The sequence below is a fragment of the Gavialis gangeticus genome, unplaced genomic scaffold (assembly GCF_001723915.1).
Source record: "Gavialis gangeticus isolate Ggan-Ray unplaced genomic scaffold, GavGan_comp1, whole genome shotgun sequence".
Taxonomy (NCBI): Eukaryota; Metazoa; Chordata; order Crocodylia; family Gavialidae; genus Gavialis; species Gavialis gangeticus.
In genome coordinates this window covers 39,309,119-39,325,810 of record NW_017729025.1, presented here as the reverse complement: position 1 = coordinate 39,325,810, position 16,692 = coordinate 39,309,119, and the positions used below count along the sequence as shown (strand labels likewise).

The 16,692-nt window shown below is 41.3% G+C and overlaps 1 protein-coding gene across 2 annotated transcripts in view; it reads right to left on the bottom strand.

Annotated features, from left to right (window-relative positions):
* Positions 1-16,692, bottom strand: part of RPS6KA5 (ribosomal protein S6 kinase A5) — a 224,144-nt gene that overhangs the window by 53,435 nt on the left and 154,017 nt on the right. For both annotated transcript variants that reach the window (XM_019518660.1, XM_019518661.1), the window contains exons 7-8: positions 5,004-5,107; positions 2,763-2,913 (exon numbers count right to left, since the gene is read on the bottom strand). In XM_019518660.1, coding sequence (XP_019374205.1) covers positions 2,763-2,913; positions 5,004-5,107 — 255 coding nt within the window. The remainder of the gene's footprint in view (positions 1-2,762; positions 2,914-5,003; positions 5,108-16,692) is intronic.

The window sequence follows — 16,692 nt, the reverse complement described above, 5'->3', positions numbered from 1 at the left end:
GTGTGTGTGTGTGTGTGTGTGTGTGTGTGTGTGTAAAATGAGGCAAATACAGTGTGTGCGTGTTTGTAAAGTGAGTTCCCACAAGTATCCCCACCACACACATGCACTCATACCCCCCCCCACTCGCACTGCCATACACACAGACCCCAGACCCATACCCTTACACAGCCCAGGCACCCTCCCCCCACACAGTCCCCCAGACTGCACACCCACCAACACCTCACATATCCACACACACCCACATGCTCCCTCACCCCCCACCTCCCACCACAAAACCCACCACACACCCATACCCACAGCCCTCCACAAACCTATACCCACCCCCATTCCCTCCACACACCCACAGTTTACAAGAGTAAGACTTCATTTAAGCTATTGTGTGCTCACCTCTATGTACACTACACAAACGCATGTAAATCAGGACAAGAAGATTTTTTTAAATCAAATCAATGAATGTTGTACATGTTTGATTTTTAGAATATAATTTGGTATTTTTCTGGTTCTGAGATAGCAAAATCCCTTGCTGAACGGAGTCCTACCAGGGGCAAAGGGAGGGACTTCTGGTGGGAAAGGTCAGGGGCTACGAGGTGAGACTTCCTGTCCCAAGATGGCAACCAGGTTGCGGGGCTATCCAGTGCAGCCCTCAACAGCCTGCTGAAACTCAGTAAGTGGCCCTCCACCTGAAATAATTGCCCACCCCTGAGTTAGACTCACTGGCCTGTGGTTCCTTGGGTCACTTATAGAGCCTCTTTACAATATGGGAGTCTCACTGGCAATCTTCCAGTCCTCTGGTACCAAGGCTACTTTTACTAATAGGCTGCATACTACAGTTAGGAGTTCATCAGTTTCCAGTCACAGCTTCTTCAGGATCCTAGGGTGAATGCCATTAGGTCTTGGTTATTTGCTTCCATTTAATTTATTCATTTCCTCTATGACCTCATCTACTGAAACATCAAGCTGGGCCTGCTCCATTGACTTATGCCTAGAGATGAGTGGATCTGGTGAGGGAGAATCTCCCTAACATCTACCACAGTGAAGACAGATGCAAAGAATGCATTTAGTTTCTTGGCAATACCCCTGCCATCCTTTACTGCCCCCTTTATACCCTGATCATCCAAAGACCAAAATTACTCCATGGCAGGTCTTCACGTGAGGGTTTGCCAGGATGTAGGCACTGGGCCTATGGGTATGTCATGAAGCAATTAGGGGGTCAGCAAGGTAGGAGTGCAGATTACCAGAGCATCAGGCTGTGGTTTAGGTCAGAAGGCTGAGGACATGGGACCAAGTCCCGAGGGGCAAAATCCAAGAGGCATAATCCAATAAACAGGCTAAAATCAGAACCCATGGCTCAGAGAGCCAGTGCATAGTTCCAGGGGATAGCCAATGCCAGAATCAGAAAGAACCAAAGCTGAGTCAGGAGCCAGGAGAATCAGAATGAACAGTGAACATGAGACTTGCCAGAACAGACCGGGGCTGTGTCAAGGTGCGACTGCAGCCTGAGGATGCAGGTGTGCTTAAAAGGAGTGAGCATCCCTTTCAGCAGCCAATCTGGTTGCTCACCTCCACAGAAAACTAAGCCAATCTCATTAGCCACAAATCAGGGGTAATGTGATGGTTCAAGTGTATTTGGTCTAGCCAGGCATGATTGATCAGAGACCCTGACTCTTTGGCTTCTAATGTACTTTAAAAAAAAAAATGTGTTACCTTTGATTTCTCTAGCAAATTTCTCCTCAAATTCTTTCTTAGCTTGTCTTACTAAGATTTTATATTTGATTTGCCAGAGTTTGTGCTCTTTTTTATTTTCCTTATTAGGATTTGTCTTCCATTTTTTTAAAGAAAACTTTTTTTTGTTTACTGCCTCTGCAACTTTGCCAATAAGCCATGCTGCCTTTCTTTTGGTCCACTTTCCATTTTTTTTATTTGCAGTATACATTTGCCCTGTGTCTCCAATAAGGTGTTCTTAAGCATTTCCCATGCTGCTTGAAAATTCTTCACCTCCTTAGGGCCCCTTTTTACTTCTATCTAACTAGCTTCCCTCATTTTGGTATAGTTTCCGTTTTTAAAAAGTCTACTGTAGTAGATTTTCTTATCTCCCTTCCTACATGCATATCAAACACAATTGCATTGTGGTAAGTATATTGCAAAGCAGCTCAGTAACACTTATCCTTTCCACTAAATCCTACACACTACTTAGGACTAGGTCAAGAATGGCCTTTTCTCTTGTAGGTTCCAGGACTAATTGCTCCAGAAAGCAATCTTTTATAATGTCAAGAAATTTGCTCTCTGCATCCCAGCCTGATGTCAGATTGACCCAGTCTATTTCTGGATAAAGTTGCCCATTATTACTGTTTTCTGCTTTCACAGTCTCTCTCACCTCTCTCTCCATTTTTAGCTTGCTGCTGCTGTCCTGGTCTGGGAGTCGATAGTATATCCCCAGCTGTACTTTTCTTCTATTGAAAAATGTTTTCTATTGAAACAGAATTTCTGTCCACAGAGATTCAGTGGTTCCTATCTTATCAGTAGAAAAATCTACCCTATTTGATTCAGTGCAGTCTCTGACAGAGTGCCATCCCCATACCAGTATGACCTACAAAAGTAGGTACATGAGCATGTGCATAGAACTTCAAGTACATGAGCAGCACTACTCGCACATTTAATGTTATATACTTTGCTGAGCTATCTTGCTATATCAAGCTCATGATGCAAAAAGATGGAGACTGATTAGATTAAGAAAAAAATAGAAGATAGCTTTTCCTTTTTACCTGAAAGAAAGCATGTTGTTTGATTTCATCAGCATCACTTGGACCACAGCCCAGCCTTTTCTTAGGATCTTTCATCAAAAGACACTGAATCAAATCTTTAGCTAAAGCACTCATCTCTTGGGGGTATGGAGGTTCACTTTTTAATATTCTCCTGTAGAAAAATATGATTTATTAACTACTTAACATTTTGGTATTAAAACAAACACAACTGTGATGTATGTACTAGATAGTTTCACAGTAAGAAATACTGAATTCTTTGCCATTCTCCTCAGATAACAGAAATCTTGTATTTGAGCTTAGTGTTGCTGATCTTCAACAAAATAAGAAAGAATAATAGTCAATATGTGGTTCTGATTTAACAAAGGATAAATCTTGTTTATTTTCACTGAAATATTATGAATACAAAAAATGCACAAAGTGGGACAAGATCAGTAACCCAGTGCAGGGGTATCAAAAATAAGGCACATGGAGCTAGATGAGTTTGACACCCTGGCCTACTACAAAAATCTGAGATCAAGAGCTCCTAAATGCCATCTCTATTTAATCATTTAATTATCAGTAAACAAATTAAAATTATCATAAATGTTCCAAGCAGTTGAAGAACTCTACCCTACATGATAGGGTGGATGTGAAAAGATCTGTAAGCAATTTCTTCCAGACTGAACAGGTACAAGGCAATAGATACATTTTTCCCTTCTATTCTCTTGGCATTGTTAACCAGCCTATAAAATATACAGTAAAACTGATACAATTCATAGTGTACTCTATTTAAGTGCATAGCCTCAGGACTGAAAAAATGCTATGCTCTTACCCAGAATATGCTGTTATCTGAACTTAAAGTGCTCATTAAATAAGTAGTGCTGGCAGTACTGTGGTATTACCTAAGTAACTCAGTTTCAGGCATATTTATCAGTTGCTACTCCATAAACTAAACCATTATGAGGCAGAAAGAGATGCAACACATAGGTGCTTGCATACAATATCAAATGCAAGTTTCCTTCTACCCTAACACTAAAGCACAATTTACAGCTGTTTTGTAAGACAGTGTTTGGAAAGGTTTAAATCTGAAACCAAGTTTCTACTTGAGCCAGTGAACAGTTCCTTTAGTGCACCAATACTAAAAATGCTTGAGTTTATTTTTCTTTGCAGTTTCAGTGTTTAGTAGCAAACAAGATCCACAAGATAAAAGGATTTACAAGATAAACCAGGAGGCTGCATCCAGACAAATGGGCCGTGTTGTATGTGGCGCTGCAGATCCATCTGCAGTGCCACATACTGTATATTCAGGTGTTTCCCATGCTGCTACCTTGCAGCTTGGGGTATTTTTTTTGACTCCTGGATATCCAGGGGTCAAAAAACCTGAACATAAAAAAAGCTGCATAGTGCACATATGTGCCACCCAAAACCAGAGCCTGCCCAGCTGGAGCCAGGCTCTGGCTGCCAACCAGGCTCCAAGCTGCAGAAGGGTTGCGGCTGCAGCTTCCCTGGCCCCCAAGTAAGGTTGCTGGGTCCAGCAACTGTGCTAACCCACTCAGGGTAACCTGCCACGTGCAAGAGAGCACATGGCACGGGCGTTCTCTGGGGACAACTAGCAGCAGCACAAGTGCAGAGATTTCAAACAGGTATCCATAGTGTTAAACATTTTGACCTGTTGTGGCCTTTCTGAGTTATTTGCAACAGAAGACTTGCTCTATTATTTTTCCATGATCAAAAAATGAGTGAAAGCTAAGGCCTAGCATTTTTTGAGGGGTTACTTGAGTGTAAAATGTTTGAGAACCACTGATCTACACCATCCCAGCTACATGTCTTTCTAGCCTTTTCTTGAAACCTTGCAGTAAAAACAATTCTCTATACAGTTTGCTCTGTGGTCTACTGTTTATACAGGGAGGAAGTATTTTCTGTGATTTAATCTAAATCATTTTTGCTGTAGTTTAAAACCACTGCCTCTTTTTTATGGAAGTTAATCAGATATTTGAAAACTTCTTGTCTTCCCTAATCTTCTTTTCTGCAGACTAAGCTTACCTAGTACTCTTAACCTTTCCTTGAACAGTTTGCATTCCAATCACTTTTATCATCTTTGTCACTTGAGAGCAGTGGTGTTTCACAAAGATTGCATTAAACTTAAATATACCCTCCACAAGTATTCTCTTTATGAATTAGAATTAAAGAACCACAGTATCTTACAGAGCGACACTATGATCAGTTTCTATGAACAAACGCACACTTTGTTTTGTATCTTACCTAGAAATCTCAGCTTGGGAATTTTTCTCTCCATCAACTGTAAAAGGCGATGCTCCAGTTAATAACTCATACATAAGAACACCAAGACTCCACCAATCAACTGCCTACAGAAAAATAATTATATGTTATACAAACACAATATAAAAAAGGGAAAAAACAATGTCCCAAGTAAACAGGTAACAAAGAGAACTAGTTACTACATAATAATACAAAGAAAAAACTGGGGATGGTTGGGTTAGAGACTTAAAATATTAAAGAGTAATTAAATTGAGATAGAATAGCATATAAACAGAAAGAATAGTGGTTGGAAGGACTCCAAGAGGTTATCTAGTCTACTCCCTGCCCAGACAAATATTTTTAAAAGCCTTCAGTGAAAAAGTTCTCACAATCTCCCTAGGTAACATATTTTAGTGCTTAAATGTCCTTACAATTAGAAAGTTTCTCCTAAAGTCTAAATCTCCATTGTTGCTATTTAACCCCATTACTTCTGATCTTATTCCCAGTTAAGACTGAACCTTCCTCTTTACGTAACCTTTTACATATTTGGAGATTCTTTATCATTTCTTCACTCAGCCTCATGTTTATTCAGCTGAACACAATGAATTCTTTCGGTCTTTCCTCTTAAGATCATTTTTGTTGCTATCCCCGAGAGTTCTTCCAATTGGTTCACACACCCTTCTTCAAAAGTGTTGCCCAAAAGTGGACAAAGCAATTCAGCTGAGGCCTTACAAGTGCTGGGTAGGTACTCCTATTTTCACTCCAATTTAGTATTTGCTTTTCTCACACCAGCATGGAATTGCTAACAAGTGTTCACTTGCTTATCTATGCTGACCCCCAGGCCATTTCTTGCAGAACTGCTGCCTAGCTAGACATTCCCCATTTTTGTATTTGTATAGTCGATTATTCCAGCCTAACAGGGGTACTTCGCATTAGTCCTTATGTCATTCAATTTATTGCAAACCATTTTGCTATTTGTCAAGATCATTTTGAACTCTAACATTGTCTACCAAAGTATGTATTTGCAACTTCTCCCAGCCTAATGTTATCTGTACATTTAATAAGCATACAAAATAAAGTTAAACTGTATATTTAGAAATTTCTTCATTTGGATTTATAACAAATCACCTACAAAAAACTACAGAAATATAGTTTAACCTGAATTTTTATTTTTGTTAGTTAACAAAAATTCTTATTTAAGATAAATTATAAACCTAATCAGAGTAAAGGTATACTATTTTCAACAGCTCCCAAACCATGAAGAAGTTCAAGCCTCATCAAAAATTAATGGAACTTGGATCTTAGGTGCTTAATTTACTTTGTGAAAAGAACTTGGAAACTTCTGAAAATTATACCCTTAAACTAACAGAATAAATTGCACCCAATTTGTGCTAACTGATGATATTTAATAGTCACAGACAAACTAGAAAGAGGCTGAGGACAGCAACAAGAAAGGTAACAGGTTTACAAAACATGATCTATGCAAAAAGGCCATACAGGATTTGGGATTATTCAGTTTCGGAAACAGGAGGCTGAGGGGGACAGTCTTTAATACACAGAAATTATTATAAATGGGACAGAGATCAATTGCTTTCCATGGACACTGGGACAAAAGCAAATAAATAAATTAGTTTAATTTGCAGCAAAGGTTATTTAGATTGGATATTAGAGAAAACGTTGCAACTATTCGGGTGCTGAAACACTGGAAAAAGTTACCTAAGATCGCTGCAGAATCTGCTTTAGAGAAGATTATTTAAAAAGATAAAACAAACCTCTGTCAAGATTATCTAAATATGCTGAATTCTGTATCACTTTAGGGGGTTAAGACTATTTGGTATCGATATGATTCTATGATGTATTATGAACATTGAATATCAAACTAATATAGAGTGAATCTGAGACTTTGAGAAAATTTCATGTTTGACTTGAGACCATGTTGAATAAAGAGCTTATTGAAATAGAGATTTAAACAACAGCATTTTTGTCCATTAATATTTAGGCTAACAGGATTACAGCAATTTTTTTAATGATTTCTACACACTCAAAGTCTTAAAGATATTTTTTAATACCTTAAATAACCTGGGCCTGAAACTAAAAATACCACATTTCCATGTATTAAAAGACAACAGATACGTTTGTTTAAACTGACCTGAAAGGACAGTATTTAAACTAAGTATGACCATCCTCTGCAAGAAACTCAAACTCAACCATAATGCTGCTTAAAGCAAAATTAAATTCTTAGCAGGTTAGTCTGAATGAGAGAAGTCTTGAAATAGAAGTGGGAGACCAATATTTACCAAAAATAAATACATAAATAAATAAATCGCACACTAAAAAGGATCAAACATTTACAAGAATACTTCACAGAATCATAGAAAAGTAGGGCTGGAAGGGACCTCAGGAGTCCAAGCCCCTGGTCATGATAGGATCATCCTTACCTAACCCATCCTGGACAAGTGATTGTCTAATCTATTCTAAAAACATAATAAACAACTCTCCTATACAGCTACCACGTACAATATCTAAAATATCAAACACCCTAGCCTGCCACAGTAAAGCAACATTGAGACACTCTCGATGTCCCACCACTGCAAGGACTGGAAGTTGTTAAAATATGCTCAAGAGATCCATGGATCGGGACCAAGCACCCCTGCTGCAAAGGAAGACAAAAACCCCACAGTCCATGCCAATCTGAATGTGGGGCTAAATTTTTTCCTGATCCCAAATGTGGTGATTGGTCTGACCCTCAGCAGAGGAGCATGACTTTAAGCCAGGAACTTCTGGGTGCATCCAGCACATACACGTGTGCTTGCAGCAGCTCAAATAGGAGTGGCACAAATTTGAGCATGGAATTTTTGTCTCTGTACATGTGCCCAGACATGCACACTGGCATGGGCCAAGTTGTGCCACTTGGGGCAAAATAACCCTGCCCAGCTCCTCCTGGCCCCAGCAGTACAGAAAGCTGCCCTGGCAAGTAGCTCAGGGCTACCTGCTCTCAGGAGCCTCAGGGGCCCAGCCAATTGGTATCTGGGGACACTACCCCCTTGTGCCAGCTGGACTGCTGAAGCAGCCCTAACCTAGAGTTCCCCACACCCTTTAACCACTGCAGAAGTCTGGCAGTGGGAGCTGTTGCTTGGCTATGACCTGCTGCCACCTGCAACAGCATGTGGCTGTGGCAGGGCACTGTTGGTGCCTGCCACTTTAAGGGCCATACAAAGCAGCCAGCAGGTGACTGATTGCGGCAGCCATTTTAGATCCCTGGCTGCCTATATAAACAGGGCAGTTAATTGTTGGCAGAGCAGGCAGTAACACTGCATGTGGCATCTTGGAGGTAAGGGCAGGAGTTGTAGGGGACAGTTTGGAGGCTCCTGGTCCTAGGCATAACCTAAAACTGCACCCTGCCAGGAGTGGGTGGCCTGGTGGGGCTCTCAGTGGTGCGGCCAGTTACCACCCCACTGATAGGCGAGTAGGGGTGCCTTAACCCCAGCCCTCACCTTTGGGTGGGCTGTTTATACCATCAGAGCAGGGTAGGCCAGGTAAGCTTCAGGAAGCACCTGAGCCTGCTGGGGGAATGACCCCACAGAGCCAGGCACACTTCCAGAAGCACCTGAGCTGGGTATGGGGGACCCCAATCCCTAAGTGCAGGCAGGAGGCATAAACCCAACCAAGGGACTCAACTGGTTAATGCTGGGGCCAGGACCAGAAAAGTCAAAAGGGCCAGGGGCCCACTGCAACAGATGCCCATGATAAGCAAAGAAGCTCGGTGTCCCGACTGGCCTGAGATGGGGCCAAGGCTTACAGAAGCCGAAGGTCCCATGATTGGGGGCCACAGAAGGGGATAGTTAAACCAACTGCCTGAGATGCCTTCTGCAAGGCTTGGGCTGCAGTGTAGGGGTGGAATGGAGCCAAGGATAGCCCCCCGCCCCCATCAGGGTGTAAAATTGGCAGTCTCCTGCCTTAATTAACAATATAATTCATTACAACAAGGCATGGCAGGAGAGGCAGGTGGGAAACTAGCTATGTGGCTAGTCAGGGACCCCCACTTTGCCACAGTGGCCCCAAGGCTGTGCACCTGCCAGACCTGGATGGAGACTTCACAGCTGCAGTGCAGGCATCTGCACCTCTGGGTCAGCTGCCAGCAGGCTGTGGCTGCTCATTTGGCCTTTGTGCACCACAACCGCCATGTGTGCTGCTCTCCTGCCATCTGGGGAGCTACTGCCCGAAAGAGGTTCTCACTATGCTGAATGGTCAAAGCATGTCCTCCTAGCTCCAAGTGGCCAAGAGGTCAGCCACCTTCAGCTGGGTCCCAGGTGCCAGCCCTGAGCAAGCTCCTCTGCCTGGGTCCTGCCACTTGCCTCATTAGCAGGAATCCTGGTGTTCCCTATTTAAAAACTACAAAATCTCTGACAAAAACCAATGCAAATTCACTCTTTAAAATGTTCTTCTACAACTAAAACAAATGACCACTACATAGTGCACACAGGACCTGGCCCAGCATGACAGACTGTCCCCAAGGGCAGTATGGGGCCCCGCCTGAACAGCCTGGAGCTGCCCAAAGGCACAGTGACACACCAAGTTGGGCCAGGCCCACACGATGTGACACAGGCAGCACCAGGTGCCAGGCAGCCAGGGCCAAGCTGCGCTGCCCTGAGCCCTGCATGGGGGGGGTGCGTGCCAGGAGGCTCTGAGTAATGGCCTCTACTGCTATGGGTGAGCTCCAGGATGTGCAGGGGAACTGGTGTAGTATGAATTTTTGCATATTAGTTATTATGTTTAAATGATAATAGAGGTTGATTAATTCAGTACTATGATTGTATGAACAACACAAAATGGAGTTTTATCTTGTTCCCTCCTTGACATGAGTAGATGAACTTCGTATGTCCTGTGTACATGAGTGTCTGTGTGAGAGGGTGAATGGTGAAAGAATGGTAACTATCTGCATGAAAACAGAAGATCTATTTGATTGTGTAAGCAACAAGGTGCCAATGTATACCTTACCAGACAGTAAGCTAATTAAGCTAATTAATGGATGGCTGAAGAACTTGTCTGTGATCAGGTGCGAAGAAGAAGGAATTTTGCATATCCTGCCATTTGAACTACACAATGCTTCAAGAACATAATGCTTCAAGGCAAAGATACCAACTACACAATGACTGGAATGACCTCATTGAAGATACACTGGAATAACCTAAAGACTGAGCATGGAAAATCCCCAAGGCTGAACAGAATTGAAATTCCTATAAAAAGTAGGATGCAGACAAGCCAAGATGGGGAATCCACTCTCTGCAACGTCATGGAGCACAGGCATGCATGCCTGCATACCCCTGCTCATATCCTTAATAAGCGTGGACCCAACCATCCAGTGCTAATACTGAGCAACATCTTACTGGAGTGGTTTTTGTCTGTGTATGTCTGTATGTATGACTGGTGTGTCCAAGCTTATGTATCTGTTTCATGTAATCAATAAACACGGCATTTTGCCTTATCCCCCTTTTTAAAGTGGGTGGTGGTGGATGGGTCATATTCGACCTGGGGCGAGGTGGGTAGTGGAGTCCCCCAGGGCTCGGTCCTGGGGCCTGCGCTGTTCAATTTCTTCATCAGCGATCTGGATGATGGGGTGGATAGTAACCTGTTTAAATTCGCTGATGACACCAAAATTTGGGGGGAGGTGAGCACGCTAGCAGGGAGGGAGAGATTGCAGAGGGATCTGGATAGGTTACAGGGGTGGGCTAACAGGAACAGGATGCGTTTCAATACGGACAAGTGCAGGGTGCTGCACTTGGGCAGTAGGAACCAGCAGCACACTTACACAATGGGGAACTCCCTACTTGAGAGCACGGAGGCAGAAAGAGATCTTGGAGTCATTATTGACTCCAAGATGAACATGGGCCGACAATGCGAGGTCATGGTTGGCAGGGCTAACCGGACCTTGTCGTGCATCCACAGGTGCATCTCGAGTAGAGCCAAGGAGGTGATCCTCCCCCTCTACGCGACGCTGGTCAGGCCACAGCTGGAGTATTGTGTCCAGTTCTGTGCGCCCCATTTCAAGAGGGATGTGGACAACATGGAGAGGGTCCAGAGGAGGGCCACCCGCATGATCCGGGGACAACAGGGCAGACCCTACAGTGAGAGACTGCGGGACCTGAACCTATTCAGCCTCCACAAGAGAAGGCTGAGGGGGGACCTGGTGACCGTCTATAGACTCACTAGGGGGGACCAGAAGGGTTTGGGGGAGACGCTGTTTCCCCTAGCGCCCGCTGGCATAACAAGGAGTAATGGGCACAAGTTGATGGAGAGGAGGTATAGATTGGACATCCGCAAGAACTACTTCACAGTTAGGGCGGCTAGGAGCTGGAACCAACTTCCAAGGGAAGTGGTGCTGGCCCCTACCCTGGGGGTCTTTAAGAAGAGGCTGGATGCCTACCTGGCTGGACTCATTTGAGTCCCGTTTCTCTTTTTGGGGTTTTTTTGTTGTTCTCCCGCCCTGGCGGGGGGTCGGGCTAGAAGATCTACTAGGTCCCTTCCAACCCTTAATCTATGAATCTATGAAGCCTTGCTCTTAATTGAGCCATTGGCAATTTTTAAGTAACATTTTGGTGGACAATGTGAAGCGGGGTTTATGTGGTTTAATGCTGCACTTATTGATTTGTTTGTCTGTTTAAAGGTGTGCACACTGCCTGGTGGTAGAAGTGCTAGGTACTGTGGTTACACTGGCCACATTGTGGATTGCTCTGGGCCTTAGAGCTGGGAATCCTGATTGTTGTTTGCTTTGTTTGAATTTATGGCATTTAGGACTCATGGCTTGCTTATGGTCTAAGATTCTGAGATTTTGTTTTTGGGTAACTGATATTAAGCATTAATTAAGTTTTTTAAGACTTACAACTGGTTAGCAGCTTTTGAGTTATCTTTATTGGCTACTACTGGATATTAGGTTGTGCAGAAAATATGTTCAAGAAAAAGGTAGTACAGGAGGGTCATACTGAGAGCCAGGGAACCTTACCCTAAGAACCCTGCAAAAATGTGGGCATAGCTCTTGAACTGAACAGGCAGTAGCAGATGCCTGCACTATTTACTGATTTGAAAGAAAAATTTGAAAAATATGTTGAATTGTATGATAAGCCTCCACATTCCATAAGAAAAGAAGCTGCAGTGATTTGGCTATTATAGGAGGCTTCTACAAATCTTTTCCTTTGTCTGACAAATAGTCAGGAAGAGATGGCTCTGTTAAATAAACAACTTGCTCAAGTTTGGAAAGTTTAAGGGTAACTGCAACAAGGGCACAAATGCACAGGGCATCTCGCAAAGATCCTAAGAAAAGTATAGTTAGAGAACAAGAACTTAGAGGAACAAGCAGGAGAAAAAGTTAAGTAAGAACAGAAAAATCATATATTACAGGGGATGGTAAAGAAGTTAACTTTGAAGCAGGGGTATGCACCTGCCAGTCATCCACTGTGATTCTATCATCAGACATTTAAGGCAGAAACTGGGGTTTGCCAGCCAACAAGTGGCAGCAATAACCATGGAAAGCATTGAACCCTTTCATACTCCAGACTGCTGACACCTAAGAGAGAGGGAGCCTCAGAGTGAAGCCTGCATCTTGACCACATATACTTTGACTCTGATGGGTCTGAGGGTTGTGCTCGCCTAGAACAAAAGGTATAGGGGCTGGTTCCTAAAAATTCAGTCCAACAATTGGTAACTCTTCCAAGACACAATGTAGTAACCTGACTGATTGAGGAATTTGTTGATGCAGAGTAACAATCTGTTCTAGAGGTCAGCTAAGTCTTATAGTAAGGTAGAGCTGTATGATAGTTGTGACTAGTTTTGTAAGTGTTGTGCAGCAGATGTTTGTTACTGCTAAGTAGAAGACTGTTTGTCTGGGTCAGGCAAAGTAGTGGACATAGTTACATGCTGTGGTCCACTTGGGATTAAGTAAAAACCTCCTGTTGTGTTTGCAATAGGAAGCTAGAGAGCAAAGAAAATCATTTATGTGCTGGAAAGGCTGTGTGAATGAACAGGGTCTTTTGACTCTAAGGTCCTTGGGAATAGTTAGTCTTCTGTGGAGAGGACAAGAGCAGGTATGTGTTTGCTGTGGAGTTTGTAAGGTGTAGGTTACAAGTGCAGGTTATGATAAGGCAGAGTCTTATGCAGACAGTACAGCTTAAAAGATTAATAGAGTTTGAATGCTAAAATGGGTAGGAGGAAAGAGTAAGAAAGCAATCTTAGGAATAACTGCTTGGAGCAGGGAAAAGAGGTAGTTGCTTTAAGAAAAAGTTGTAACTTGATGTCAGGGAGTGTCTGAGGTGGTTAAGTAAAATGCCTTCTATTGTTGGTCTGATAGGAAGTCAGTAGCAGAGGAGACTAAATTCTGTGCTAGAAACTGTAAATATTTGTAACAGAAGTAAAAGCCTGAAAAGTAGGTTGTACTGCAGAAACTGTTGAGGTGTTTGTGCAAAAGAGAGAATAAAGCAGTGTTGTGTGTTTGCACATGGTTGTGTTGCAAGGCAGAGACTACTAGAAATTTAAAAGTATACTCTTATTGGTAATGGGGGTGAGATGTCCAGAAATAGTGTGGGTATCCTAGAAAGGAAGGTGTTAATAGCTATTAAGGTTTTACTGGGATTGAATGAATGATAGGATTAACCCAGACAACTAAATGAAGGTATTTCCTAAAATTGGGGTAAAGAAAAAGGTTAAAATGTAACAAGATACAGACAGGCGTCTTAATTGACCCTCCCCCATTAGTGCAGTGTAAATATTCAATGGAAACTGAAATAGGATTATCGCTCATAGTAAGTAGTTTAAGTCAGGAAATGATAGTATGAATGCTTAGTGTGCAACTCCCTGATTTGAAATTTAGTCTGTTCTGAAAGGCAAAGTACCCTGGATTTATAGCAGCTATAGCAGGAGGGATAAAATGATTTCTAATATTGAATTGGCTAATATAATATTTTGGTTATTTCCTTAGCACAAAGGTGCTGGTATAATTTGAAATTGATATGCATGGGAACAATAGTATTGTGTTTGGTAAAGGTCCCAATTCCAATTTCCAAAATGGTGCAATAAACCATAAAAAATAGCAAAATAAATATAAATAATCTTTGTCAATTAATATATATGTATGTACACAAGAAAAAACACCCCAAGAATTGTTATAATACGTGCATTGTTACTACGTCAGCATTGTAAAGTGTAAATATGAATATGTTAGTGCAAGCTTTCCTTGGCAGGTTTGTGTATGTTTGTTTTCCCCCCACTCTTTTGCAGAAGCTATAGTGTGAAAAATCAATCTAGTAACAAAGGTAACTGAAAGACTACGAGGCCTTGTTACCATCAACTGAGTTTTCTTCACCTAAGCCATGGTTTTATCATCGCAGCAAAATTGTTTTGTCTGTCTGTTTTGTGGTGTTTGTCTTATTGTGTTGTTTTTGTTTGAGTGATTGGTTTATTTTAAGTTGGCAAAAGTTTAAATGCATATAAATATCATAAAAATGTGATAAAAATCATTGGTAACATTCTCTCTCTAAAACTGAATTTGTCTGTGGATCGCAGCCCAGAACACTTCCGTCCAGTTTGGATAGGAAAGTTCTTCTAATCTTTGAAACAAAGAACAGCAATTCACATGAAAGTTTTAAGTTGTAAAGTTTACTTGTTTAGCAAAATGGCATTTAAAAAAAAAGGTAATATGTGTATTTAGTAACCTGATAAAATGTTTGTAACGCTATAAAGGAAATCTAATTTGTATTTAGATACCATCTATAACACCAACATATCAAGATGTGTGTGAAAACTGCATTAACCCATTGTTTTATAGGAAGAGCAGAAGTTAATAAACCTAAACACATCAGTATTTGTAAAGAAACTCTTTATTGATTAAAGCAAAATCCAGAATGGATGGCCCATGAAGTTGGTGATGGACATGAATCAGTTTAATGATGTGGGAGATACCGCTGACTACGATGCGTATAAATGGTTGGCACAATTTAAAAAAAGAAGAAAAAAAAGATTGGCAACCCATTTTTATGGAAAATTGATGATCAAGTTATGTGTTTATAACTAGGTAAACACAACATACTTTGGATTCCAAGTGAATTGGACTGGTGTGTATCATTAACCATCTTAGTCCAGTGGTATATGAAATACAACTGGGGAAAAGAATCAAAATGGGTACATGCTTTTCAGTTATTCAGTGGTGTAAGAAATTTAATATATTAAATTTATTTAAAAGCCACAGGATGCCCAATGACACCAATGGACTAAAAAACTAGTGGCTGTTAAACACTGATGAAGAACAAATGTTAATTTGTATTTGTTGTGGGTTTTTTTCTATTTTTAATATATTTTTGTATCATGATATTTTAACTTGGCTTTGCTTATTGTTTTTGTCTTTTTTAATTAAGTTTCATTAGCATATTGTTGTGTCTTCTTCTTATTTTTCTTTTGAGCATTTTAAATTGTGCAAGCTTTTTAAAGAAAATCATCCCTGGAGATGGAATGTTTGAATTTCTCTTTAGGAATCAATTGGACTACCTTAAATTATTGATCACAAACAAATTCACTAATTAGTATAACTATTTCACACCAAGGTTCAGAAATTCTGAGAGTATCAAAACAAGCTAAACAAATGATGATATACCACTGATAGGATATTTTCACAGGCTGGGCCCCATCTGGAACGGCAATCTTAAATGTTCTGTTACACCCTGTAATTGTATTGTTTATATTGTTTGGAATAATGTTCTTTATAATGTGCTATATGTGTTTGTTAAATGAAATTGTTTTATCCAAAACTCCAAGAATTACAATTAGAAACTAAGTATCTATTTGCTCAACAAATATAAAATGTGATGCAATCAAAGGGGGGGAAATGTAGTACAAATTGTTGCATATTAGTTATTATGTTTAAATGATAATAGTATTGAACTGAACAACCTCGATGATTGTATGAACTAAAACTCCATTTTGTGCTTGTTCCCTCTTTGACATGAGTAGATTAACTTCGTATGCCCTGTGTACATGAGTGTCTGTGTGAGAGGGTGAATGGTTAACTATTTGTATGAAAACAAAAGAAGATCTAATTGATTGTGTAAGCAACAAGGCACCAATGTGTAAGTTACCAGACAGTAAGCTAATCAATGAATGGCTGAAGAACTTGTCTGTGATCAGGTGCAAAGAAGAAGGAATCCTGCCATTTGAACTACACAATGCTTCACGGCAAAGATATCAACTACACAATGACTGGAATGACCTCATCGAAGATACACTAGAATGACCTGAAGACTGAGCATGGAAAAACCCCAAGGCTGAACATAGACTTGAAATCCCTATAAAAGTGGGATGCAGACAAGCCAAGATGGGGAATCCACTCTCTGCAACCTCATGGAGCACAGGCATGCATGCATGTATACACCACCCCCACCCCGCTCATATCCTCAATAAGCCTGAACCCAGCCCAGTGCTAATATTGAGTAACATCTGCTGGTAACTATAACATCTTACTGGACTGTTGTATGTCCATTTGTATGTCCAAGCTTGTGTATCTGTTTCATGTAATCCAATAAACACGGCATTTTGCCTTATCCCCCTTTTTAAGGTCTTGCGCTTAATTTGAGCTATTTGCAATTTTAAGTAACACTGGGGTCCTGTGAGGGGGGCATGTAGGTCCTGCAGCATCAAGGCAAGGGGCAGGCAC